The 12,884-nt window shown below is 35.9% G+C and overlaps 1 protein-coding gene across 4 annotated transcripts in view; it reads left to right on the top strand.

Moving 5' to 3' along the window:
• The window catches only part of R3HCC1L (R3H domain and coiled-coil containing 1 like), a 75,322-nt gene that overhangs the window by 38,016 nt on the left and 24,422 nt on the right, over positions 1 to 12,884 (top strand). For all 4 annotated transcript variants that reach the window (XR_006739281.1, XM_045568691.1, XM_045568690.1 and 1 more), the window contains one exon: positions 5,649 to 7,471. Coding sequence is in view for 3 of the 4 variants with exons in the window: in XM_045568691.1 (XP_045424647.1) it covers positions 5,663 to 7,471 (1,809 nt within the window). In the remaining variant the exon portion in view is untranslated. The remainder of the gene's footprint in view (positions 1 to 5,648; positions 7,472 to 12,884) is intronic.

The following is a 12,884-nucleotide window of genomic DNA, read 5'->3' as shown; positions in this document are numbered from 1 at the left end:
AGGCGGCATAACATATTGCCATAGGCATATATGAGCATAACCATTGGCCTCAGATTATCTGCCATATTCTGGTCCTTTGGCCTTGTTGGACATACATTATTTAACATCTTCTTTGCCTCAATGTTCTCATTTGTAGAATGGGTTAGTCATAATACCACTTCATAGAGTTACTGGGAGGATTGAATGAAATGTTGCTATTTTGAACACAACTGAGGTCTTCAGGTGAGTGAATAAGATTTGATAAGTGGCCCAAATAGATATCATAAAGTTCATATGTTAAAGTTCATATGCTTTGCTCAAGTAAGAAGGACCTCAGATCCTTACTTGGAAGCCTTTTATTTTTATTTTGTATATAATTTGGACTCTCTGGAATTTGCAGTGCTCATTAGATTGAGAGAAATAGAAATGCTTAGAGTAGCAGGAATTGACAGGTGGTGAAGAGACAGAAACAATACAAATCAGGTATTCTAGTGAAAAATAATAATCTGGAGGTTGTAACGTAGCTGTGTTGCACATGAGGTGAGGGCAGCCTTTCACAGTGTATAAGGCCTTGAGGGATCACTTTATACATGGCCCAGTTTGGCAGTTTGAATAGAGCTGTTTGACTTCTCATTTTGCTTCCTGCTAGTGATTCTGTTTCTTGCATTAATACCTTTGAGTAAGTTCTATTTATGCAAGGTCTCTGAGTGTCTACCTGGTTTAAAACCTTATTTCTCTTTAGTCCAGGTATGTTAAAGAGAAGGCCTAGAGTAATTTCTTCCACTGTAGATTTTAATGTTAGAAATCACTGTCTTATTCTGTTAACTTAAATTGTAAGATATATTTTGTATAACCTGGTTTGAGTAGAAGTAAGAGTGAAGCTCCAAGCAGATGTAGAAATTATTTTGTGTTTTTGAGCGTGAAATATGTCATCGTATTAACTAATGCAAGTGCATTTACAGAAGGATGCATTAAGAAAACTACAGCAGAATCAGTTGCGGTTCATTAGCAGATTTTATAGTTTTTAAAATATGAAGCCATTTCTCTACTGTCCAAATATAATTTTTTATGTTATTATATCACACACAAGTGCCTCTGTCTTGTGTTCAGGTTGAGTCTGTTTTAAAGTGAAGCTCTTATGCAGGGGAAGGATATTCTTGGTTTCTTATTTGCAAATATAGTCATCCTTTGGTATCTGTGGGGAATTGGTTCCAGGACCTTCCTTGGATACCAAAATTTGAGGATGGTCAAGTCTCTGATATAAATGACATAGTAGTTGCATATAACCTGTGTACATCCCCCATATACCTTAAATCACCTCTAGATTACTTATACAATATAAATGCTATATAAACTGTATTGTTTAGGGAATAATGGCAAGAAAAATAAGTCTGTACGTATTTAGTACAGACACAGTTTTTTTTTCCCCAAGTATTTTTCATTTGTGATTGGTTGAATTCATGGATGTGGAACCCATGGATATGTAGGGCCGATTGTACTGTGCTTGTGCTTGACACTAGGAGTGAAGACGTTGAAAGTATGGAAAGGATTGGGTATGTTTCTAATTTTATTATTCTGCTAAAGACTCCTGATCAGGTGGTGTAATCCTCTGATTTTTTTACTCATGTTTTACTTTCTCTTTTATCTGCTACAACCAGAATTACAAATCATTTGAAATAGAGAATATTTTCTGTGCCTATTATATAAATAAATTTCTGACATCAAATACACTGTTTAGTGTTTTTCAAACTTTTAATCAGGTGAAATCAACGTAGTGAATGAATAAGACTTTATAAAAATTTTAAAATTTTTAAATTAAAAAAAGTGAAATAGAATGGTATATAAAAAGTAAGAGCAGTGTGTATTATTAAGGGTAAATATTTTATGGAACTTTTCTTTTTTAGAGACTGAGTCTCACTCTGTCAATTAGGTAGGAGTGCAGTGGCACAATCATAGCTCACTGCAGCCTTGAACTCCTGGGCTCAAGCAGTCTTTCCTCGGCCTCCTGAGTAGCTAGGGTTACAGGTGCGCACCACCACATCCAGCTAATTTTTTTTATTTTTAGTAGATGGGGTCTCACTATATTGCCCAGGCTGGTTTTGAACTCCTAGGCTCAAGTGATCCGCCTTGGCCTCCCAATGTGCTGGGATTACAGACATGAGCCACAACACCAGCCATTTTATGGAATTTTTTTAGTCACATGTATGTTTGTGAGTCTGTGTGTACTATGTCATTATGTGAAATGCTTTTCTTACTGTGGAGTGCAGAAAAACATAGGAAAACACTGGCTTAGACAGTCTTTTTATACAGGAATCTCTGCTCATAGCAGGTTAGTCCTATTTACAAAGCTTTTTAAACAAAGATATAAAAAGGTCTTGGAAATAATATAGAGTAGAAATAAATGAAATAGAGACTAGAAAAACAATAGGAAAAAAATCAATGAAACTGATAGCTGGTTTTTTGCAAAGATTCATAAAATTGACAAACCCTTAGCTAGACTTAAAGAGAGTAGGCTTGACTAAAGTCAGAAATGAAAGAGGAGACGTCACAGCTGAATCCACAGAAATATAAAGGATCATAAGAGACTACTGTGAACAATTATATGCCAACAAATTGGATAATCTGGAAGAAATTAATCAATTCCTAGAAACATATTAAGACTGAATAATGAAGAAATAGAAAATCTGAGCAGAACCATAATTAGTAAAGAGACTCAACTAGTAAAGAAAAACCTCCTAACAAAGAAAAGTCCAGGACCGCATGGTTTCATTGGAGAATTCTACCAAACATTTAAAGGAGAAGTAACACTAATTCTTCTCAAACTCTTTCAGAAAATTGGAGAGGAGGGAACACTAACAAACTCATTTTATGAGGTCAGCATTGGTTACACTGATACCAAAGACAGACAAAATTACTATCCTTGATGAATATTGTTGTAAAAATCTTCAACCAAATACTAGCAAACTGAATTCAATAACACATTAAAAGGATCATGCATCATGACCAAGTGGGATTTATATCTGGGCTGCAAGGATGGTTCAACACATGAAAATCAAATAAGTGTAATATGCCATATTAATAGAATGAAGGACAAAATCACATTATCTTCTCAATTGATACACTAAAAGCATTTGACATAATTTAATACCCTTTCATGATAAAAAACATTCAACAAACTAGGGATAGAAGGCAATTACCTGAACAGAATAAAAAGGTCATGTGTAAAGCTCACAGCTAACATCATACTCAATAGTGAAAAACCGCAAGCTTTTCCTTTAAGATCAGGAACAAGGCAAGGATGCCCACTCTCATCACTTTGTTCAACATAACACTCGAAAATCAATTGGGTTTCAATACACTAGCAATTAAGCATCTAAAAAGGAAATTAAGAAAATCCCATTTATAGTAGCATCACTGAGAATAAAATGCTTAGGAATAAACTTTATGAAGGACTTGTACATTGAAAACTATAAAGCATTGATGGAAGAAAGACAATGCAAATAGATGGAAAGACATACATTTGGTGTCAGCATTATTTTGATACCAAAGCCAGACAGATACTACCAGTTGAGCATCCCTAATTGGAAATCCAAAATCTGAAATGTTCCAATGAGCATTGCCTTTGACCATGACCTTTGAGAATCATGTCAGTGCTCAAAAAGTTGCAGATTTTGGAGCATTTTGGATTTCGGATTTTCAGAGTAGGAGTGCTTAACCTGTACAAGAAAACCAATACCGCTAATGAATGTTGATGTAGTATTTCTCATTGATTGTAAGCCTTATTGTTGTTAAAATGTTAGAGACAGAGTGTCTCTCCATTGCCCTGAGTAGAGCTCACAAATTTTTGTCTCCAGTTCTACACTTTTCCTGAGCTTCAGATTTATGTATCCAGTTGCTTTCCTAACAACTTGTGCAGGATGTCCAAAGGCTTTCAAATTTAGCATATCCAAATCAAAGAAATGATTACAAATCTAAGGCCGTCCACAATTTCAGACATACAAAAAAAAAACCTTTTTTTTTTGAGACAGAGTGTCACTTTTTTGCCCTGGCTAGAGTGAGTGCCGTGGCGTCAGCCTAGCTCACAGCAACCTCAAACTCCTGGGCTTAAGTGATCCTACTGCCTCAGCCTCCCGAGTAGCTGGGACTACAGGCATGTGCCACCATGCCCAGCTAATTTTTTCTATACATATTTTAGTTGGCCAGCTAATTTGTTTCTATTTTTAGTAGAGATGAGGTCTCGCTCTTGCTCAGGCTGGTCTCGAACTCCTGACCTCGAGTGATCCACCCACCTCGGCCTCCCAGAGTGCTAGGATTACAGGCGTGAGCCACCGCGCCCGGCCAAAACCTTTATTTTCAGGAGAAAAAAAGTCATAAAAAATGCTCCTAAATTTATTGAGGAAAACTTTTACCTCATGGAATGTTGTCTAATTAGTTTTACTTTCTGATATATGAAACATTAGTAGACTTTACTTGTTTTCATACTTAAAAAAATCATTATGAACTTATAGAACATTAAAGTGTTTATATAGAGATAAGCTTATCTGTATATTCACACTTTAGTTGATTTCTTGATTTGGTATATTCCCATACTGCTGAGGAAGACAGAAGAGGAAAAGCAGATTATATTTGTCCTTGTGGCAATAACATATAATCAATATAAAAATGAGATATTTTACATTTTTTTGCTACTAAATCTTTGAAATTCAAGGGTATTTTATATGCACAGCACATTTCAATTTAGACTAACCGCATTTCAGGTGCTTAGTAGCTACTTGTGGCTAGTGTATTAGACAGTGTGGTTCTAGATCATTTGTAAACCAAAAAGTAGAGGTTGTTCTGCTTTCTGAAATATTTAATGGTATCTTTCCAACATTAAGTAATTTATGTGCTGCTTGTTTTATGATCCTGTTCAGTATATTAAAGAGTTCACCCTTTTCTCCATTCATCGTTTTTCCTATATACAGTAATTTTGTCCAATAAATATATGCTTATCAATGTTCATTGCATTTGGTTTGTCTTATATCAGTTTATAGTAATGTCCTATATTACTAAAACAATAGCATATTTTAAATTTTAGTGATTTTGTTTTAATTACAAGAGCACTAAATTTTTTTTAACGAATTTAAACAATACTGTAATGTATGGAGTATAAAAATAGTAATCCTTTTAAATGCTTTTTAACACTCAAATTACTCTTAAAAGTTGTTCCATTTATATATATATGTTTATGTTGGACAGATGTGGTTTTTGGGGTTCTTCCTTGAATATACTCTTCAGTGTTAAAATCACAACTTCTAGAAGATAGAGATGGTTGTGTTTTATGAGTACTTGATTGGTGGCTATCATTGTTCTAATATCTGTTTTTAATTTAGCCTAAGACAAAGCTACTTGTTAAAAAAGTAAAGAAGACTTGGGAAGTAGAGGTAAAGGGGTTTCTAGAATATGAAGGAAGGATATTATGGATAAAACTCATGAGTTTTTTTGGAATTTACTTTCCTTAGTTGTGTACCTGATTGCATTAATTATTTTATAACAGGTTTTATTTTCTTTTTTAACTTGGGGGTTTCTAAGAATGGATTAATAGACTATCTACCTAGTTTTTAAAAATCTCATGGTTCAATACATTGTAATTAGTATCTGGTAATTAAATCATTCTCCTTTTCTTACAGATTGAAGTGTTGCCATGCAGCAAGAAGCAGAGAGATTCAGAGTTCGAGCCAGAAGGCCTGACATGGCACTCTATGTACCTAAAGCTCGAAGGGGCGCAGTACTCCTTAAGACAGGTGATGAGGACAAAAGCTGTGATTCACCTAACTCTGTGGTGAAAGAAGAACAACAAGAAGGTTGTCTCTCCCAAAAGGAAATCTTTAGAGACAAACCTGAGGCTCAAAGACTAAGTATTAGTCCTGATAGAAAGGAACATAATTATAGGGAAGGAAAGAAATCTTCAGCAAAATTAAGAAAAGACATATGCTTTCAAAAAAGAAATAAAGATAGAGTTTGTACTAAGAGGGAAACTACAGAATCCAAAGAAATATTATCCCAAAGATATCAGCAAAGAGCCCCAAACACTGGGATTATACCTAATGTACCTTTACAGAGACAGTTTAAACCAAAGAAGATAGAGTGTTTGGAGGTTGAAACCACAGATGTGACAGGGCATGAGTGGATGCCTCTACCACAGTCTTGTTCAGAAATTAGTGAGGCTCAGGTTCTAAGCAAACCATTTCAAAATGTGGAATTCTGTGATTTCAGTTGGCATGAACTAAGTGGGAAAACATTTGAAGCCAAGGATTTGGAACACAGAATTGAAACTGATGCCAAGGTTGTGGAGATACTATCCCAGTCTCCTAGAGTTTTTAATTCTGTGTTGAAACAAGAGGATATGATTGCAACAATAAAACTAAACTCTGATTCTGGAATTGTACAACAAGGCATACAAACATCAGATGGGGTGTTGAAACTCAGCAGTGGAGGCATCACCGCTCTTTCTGTCTCTGGAAGTCTAGATAGTGTCATTGATGAAACTTGTGTAGACTTTGAAGCTAAGAATGTAGGTGATATAGCCAGTAGTACAGGTTTCATCTTGGATCAGAAAGATACAGATTCCATTCCTGAGACTATGGGTCACATCTCTCATAAAATGTCTATAGTCAGCACATTAAAGAGCACAAATGGCATTGTTGATCCAATAATGTTTAAAGAGTATGAGAAGAATGACAGCATTGCTGATGAGTTGTGTGTAAAGTATGAACCTTCCGATACAGCTATCCTTGCTCATGAAACAGATACAGATAATGGATTTAAGACTGTAGGTGACATTACCAGTAAAACATGTATGGTGGACATTACAGATGCCATATGTGATCCTGTAGCTGTTGGCAGCCCTCATGTAGTTGCAGTTAGAATAGCTGATGAGACCTGTAACGATACAAGTGGTTTCTCAAAATACACAGGAATGAGTGCAGATGCAGCCCCGCTTCATGTAGCTGGAAGTGGGAATGACACTGAAAATTTCAGCAATTTGACTGCTTGTTCAGATATTTATGCTGAGAGTATTTCATCTACTTGTACAGAGTCAACAGGAAAGTTGACAGAGAGCCTGTCAGATTGTGCTTCTTCCTTACCTATAAAGAAGATTGTTGGTGATAACTGTAACACTGTTTTGGACTCTGAACTCAATATGTTAAATGGGACAAAAGTACTTTCAGACAGTGCCTTGGGCAATGATCTGGATAGTACTGGTCATATAACAGAGGCCTTACATGAACTAAGAACTGCTGAAGAGTTCAAAACAAAAGAGCAAGATGACTCAGAGAATATAGACTTTGGTGTATCCTTTCCTGTTAGAGAATCATTATCTATGGAAACATCCATGGAACCAAAAGTGACCGAAATTTCTCATGTGGAGGAGAGTACTACTACTGAGGAGAGCTGGGAGTCTATGTTTAATGATGATGGTGACTGCCTGGATCCCCGTCTTCTACAAGAGGTATGTTTAGTTGAAATTGCTTGATGCTTAGACAGTTTATAGCTTTGGAGAACCTATGCCCTAGGGGCCACCCGTGGCCCTCCAGATCCCCGACCGAATCCAAACTTCACAGAACAAATCCCTTTATTAAAAGGATTTGTTCTGCAAAATTTAGATTCAGTCAGAAGGCCACACTGAAGGATTCAGAAGGCCACTGAAGGATCCAGAAGGGCACGTGTGGCCCCACCCCACTACCTGGAGGTAGTTTTCATAGACATTTGTACACATTAATGTATTCCCTCACATTCAATTTATGAGTTCCTACAATAAACTAATAGTATTGTAGATTGAGAAAAGAATATCTGATAGAGCGTTAAAAACATAGAGAATTGTACTATATAATAGCCAGGCCCTGAGAGATCTTATTGAATAGATTAAAGATGAATTTAATGGATTCTGGCTATCTGTTGAGGAAATACAGAGGAAATCTTCTTCCAAAGGGTTTTTCTGTGTTGACAAGATATGTTTGACAGAGGCCTATTTGGAGAAGGAAAATAATTTATTACTATTATTCCTATTTTATTTTTCTAGTAGATATTGGAGTGTTGGACACTGTATAGGGAAGGAAGTAGAGAAGGGAAGGGTAAAATAAAACTGTCATCGTTTTTTAAGGAGTTTATACTGAATTACATTGCAGAATAAATGACTGTTTAGCATATGTAGAAAATATAAGTGAATAATGACATGCTGGCCAGTTGGAGTTCGTAGATAGAAACTACTGGATTTGAAGCATCTTAGAAATTACTTAGTTCAGTCTTTTTATTCTGTCTGCCAGACCATCCTCACTGAAAGTGTTTTGTTTGAGCTATTCCAAAGAGCCTTTTAAATACTAAGTGATGAGTCCTTTATTTCTGGTAATTAAACTAGCAGTATAGAAAAATTATCACATGCATGTGAAAAAGCTCCTTGGCTGAAGAAGGCAGCCAGTTGGGTAGAACTGACTTTCCAATACCAAGCAGTCCCACCTCATTCTTAGAAGGTATTTGTAGGCACTGAGTTTCCCTGTACTATAGTGAGCCCTTCCTGCTGTCAGATCAAGAAACGCTGTATCTTAAACATTCCTTAGAACAAAATATAGAGCAGAGAGTATCTATGAATGAGCATCCACGAACACCTTGAAATTATATGCAAAGTTATGTAAGTGTATGCATTTTTTCATAGCTTTCATCAGATTTTCAAAGACAGTGATTCCCAAAGTGTGGTGCCTGGACCAGCAGCATGAGCATCACCTGGGAACTTGTTAGAACTGCAAACTCTTTAGGCCAGAAAACTGTATGGTTAAAACATTTTTAGGTGATTCTGATGCACATGAAATTTGAGAACCACTGCTCAAAGGTAATACACAAACTTAAGTGTATATCAGAATGTGAGTGGGGAACTACAAATGGTTGTCAGCCCATAATTAGAAAAATACTACTCAGCAGAGGTTTAAGACCCAAATTAGGTTAAGAAATAATAATAATGGGGGAAGTGAGGTGAATATGGAGATGTTAGTAAGGATCAAAGCCTTGGGAGAAGGACTTAGTCTGAGAAAAGAAACAGTGTTCACGGGAGTTGGTGAAAGGACTACCTGAGGAGTAGAGAGCACATGTATGTATGTGTAGGACAGAAAGAACAGCTTCCTGCAAAAGGGTATGACACACAGCCTTTTACACATGGTAGTACTCAGTAAATATTTATCGAATGGATGGAGTTGAGAGGGCAGAATTGGGTCTTTTTAGGGTGGCCTCCAGGGGCTTTCAAAACATCATTGCTGCTGGAACTTGGATTCTGTGTGTTAGTTTATGGATATGGCTTGTGTATTGGAGGAGAAAGGGGTTCAAATGTACAACTCAGTTTTTCAGGTCTTACCACTGTTTAGAATAAGCGTAAAAGAATTTAGGCAGCAAGTCAGTATTTTGAGGAACACAGTAACAGTTAAAGAGGACGTTGGGATGACCAAAAGCTGAGTATAGCAAGAAAATAGAGTATATAGTATTTTAAGCTGAAGACAGCGAGTGCCTGGGTGTTGTGTGTGGATTATCTTTGGAGGCACTCGTGAGAGAGTGGGGTCTATGTTGAAGGATGAGGATAGATGAGAGCAGGAAGGAGGGAGATGAATTGAGAATGCAGATAGCAGATCCAATTCTAAAACTGGTCTCTTCTGCTTTTGGCTTTAGAAAATATAATTTTATTAAAAGATGTCACAAATCCAGTAATATTAATAGCTCTTTGGTGACTTTTATTCTTAGTTTATTATTTATATTGCTCCAAACATACTTTATTGAATGCTAAGCCACAGTGCCTGCCTACCTTGAAAACTTTCCAACCTAAGGTTTTTGGCTATTTTCTCAGCTGGCCTGTTTCTTTGTTGATAATGGGCTAGACATATGGAGGCATGTCTGATGCTTCTAATAGGCAAGGAGGTATGCTGTAGAGCAGGGTGTGGCAGCTATTGGCATGTGAAGCAATTTCCTGTGACATGTGAACCTCTAAAACTGCCTGAGGTGGGTAGCACATAGTTAGAACTGCAACTCTTGATGTGGCTCCAAAAGTTACACTTAATTTCTTTAACGCCATGGTATGGAATTTGATAAAATTACCAATTGAAGTTAGTAATTGATAAAGGAGAGGATGTTGGCATATTTTCTTTTAGCCGTCTGAGATCTTGGTATAAGAACATAGGAATTATTGTTCTCCAGAAAAAACTGTCATAACCCCTGCTGCTGCCTGTACTGATCAGCAAATCTGTTGGTAGGAGGGTTAGTGGACTACCAACAACATAACATTGATACTGCATCTGACACCTTCATTGGCCATTTCTGGCCTTGAGTTGAGTTTTAGATAGGGGTAAATGTTTAGGTAAGAACAGTCTCCTAAAGTAATAATTTGAAACCTTCCATTTGGGAAGTCTTTGTTATAGAAGGCTACTCTAATGGTACATAACCCTGGAAAACCATTCATACCTATCTTCCTTCTCTGTGTGTGCTAACTCACATATTTATACTCTCTCTGTCTCCCTACAGTGTTTTGCAAAAATGCTGTCCATTTTTAAGTGGAAAACCCAAAGTTGAAAGAAAAAATTTATAATCCAATCACTAAAAGCAAATTATGTGAACTACAGAGTAAAGACCTTCATATTGCACCCCCTAGAGGACTCATAAATAGTTGCTACCCCATCACCTTTCACTTAAATAGCAAATATTGAGCACTTAGAAGTTAATAAACTATAAATCACAGGTAGCTAGATAATATAATATGTTGTTATCACTGCTACATTAAAGGCACTGTGCTAGAAGCTAACTTTGTCTTTGTTTTAAAGTCGCTAATGTTTGATTTGGAGAGACAATGTATAACCATGTGACTAGATAGTTACATAATGATCTGAAGGGTAATTAATATAAAACAACCTTATAAGAGATGTATTGGAACTATTTGATTGTCTGATGAGTGACATAGACGATGGCTTCAAAGAGGGATTAGATCCTCCAGTGCTAGACTGATTGATACAGTTTCATGTTGGTAAAGCCATAGAATTAGGAGATTATAGTTCCCACTTCTACTATATTGTTCTGCGTTCCTAATTTCTACTTTCTATTCTATTTTTGAAAAATTTATTGACTTATTTTGAGGAGTTTTAGGTTTATAGAAAAAATTAAATGAAGAGTAGAGTTCCCATGTATCCCTTCATCCGTCTGTTTCTAATTTCTATTTTCACAGTATCTTTTATTAGTTCCAGCTCACTTTAACAGATTTATAGTTAATATTTTTATAAAAATGTCTGAATTGACATGTTATTGACTGCCTAAGTGGGGATTTATAGACTCACCTTCTAGATGCTATATATTCTAATGCAGTCACTTGGGACGTCCAGTAAAGAATCTGAGTGAATTATGTACTCTGTTTATTGTTCATTCCATTAGTGGTTGATGACTAGATCTCTGGTTCACACAGAAAGAGGGAACATTAAGTAGATTTCATTGCTCATAGGGCTTTTAATTTAAACTAGGTGACTCCTAAAATTAAAAGTCTCCCTTCTGAGCTCTGTTGGATTTGTTGCATAATGTTTTTTCCTCTGAATCAGCATACAAGCCAGCAGCATTTTAATTTCTGATCTCCTTTCAAAACTAAGGAAAGGTAGACAGTTCTGGGCCTATATTGTCAGTACAAGAGAGGCTTTTATTTAAGGATTCTTGTCTGAAGCTTCAGAGATTTTTAGTGTGCCTTGCTCTGTCCTTAGCACTGCTTTTGTTTCAGTAAATTCCATGAGATGTGAGGTATGATTGGGGCATTTTAAAATTTATCAAAGTTTATAGTAAATCATAAAATTTTTAATTGACTTTCCTCAATAGAAAATGAGTTAATAAGCAGTTATGTAGCTACAAGGTAACAGTAGAAGAGAAAAATAGAAATAAAGGACTTGAATAACGTAACCTACATAATTGAGAATTGACTATGTGGGTTAATTCTGTAAATAGACATGGTAAATTCTGTAAATAGACATGGCTTTTAGAGCAACTGTAGTGATTTTACACCACCAACTTGTGGTCAAATCTTGTCGTTGTCCCTGTAACCCCATGGGGTGTCTCATGTATAAATTAGTTATACCTGTAACTGTAGTTTAAAGTGGTTTTTTATTTTTATTTGTGTTTTATTAAAAGTACTTATGAAAGTGTTATTACCTTCCAAGATCTGAGCCACGGTTGTATAATATTATAGCCCTTAAACTATAAGGACTAGGAAGTAGAACTTTATCCTCCCTTAGAGATGGAACTGCATAAGTCTGTTTAAAAAAGCAGAATGTTAGCATTGAAAGTCATTTCTGAGAATAAGTCTCATTAGCGCCATAAGGCTGTAAACTCCTTAAACATTGTTAATGCTCAGAAAAGTCATACTTACCTATTAAGGTTAGTTAGTGCTAGAGTTGGCACTAGAATCCATGCCTCCTGGTTTCTAGCCCTAGGCTCTTTCTATAACACTTGAGCCTTTGCCTCCACCTGACAGGTCTCAGCCAGTCATCAGATAACAAACAAACATTCTTTGCCCAGCTCTGATCTTGGTGATGTGAGGGGTAAAAGAGAAGGATAACAATGTTTAAGAGTTTGTAGTTTTGTGGAGCTAATGAGACATATTCTTAGAAATAACTAGAAAAAAATAAAGGAGTATTCTATTTCATTGAATTGATAATGTCATAGATTGTTCAATATACCATTATTTTATATATTACTAAGAAAGAACTTTGACACAATGCTTTTCCCTTAGAATTTTAATTTTATACATATTGAAAGAACTCCTTTAGACTTAGACATAAGTTTTTATCATATCTCATTCTCTTATGTACATCAAATAGAAATTGTAGGTAAAATAAATTAGTTAAGATTTTCCTAACCTGATT

Source organism: Lemur catta, chromosome 14 (assembly GCF_020740605.2).
Source record: "Lemur catta isolate mLemCat1 chromosome 14, mLemCat1.pri, whole genome shotgun sequence".
NCBI lineage: Eukaryota > Metazoa > Chordata > Mammalia > Primates > Lemuridae > Lemur > Lemur catta.
Note: the sequence above shows the minus strand (reverse complement) of the source record. Positions and strands in the feature narration are given on the sequence as shown.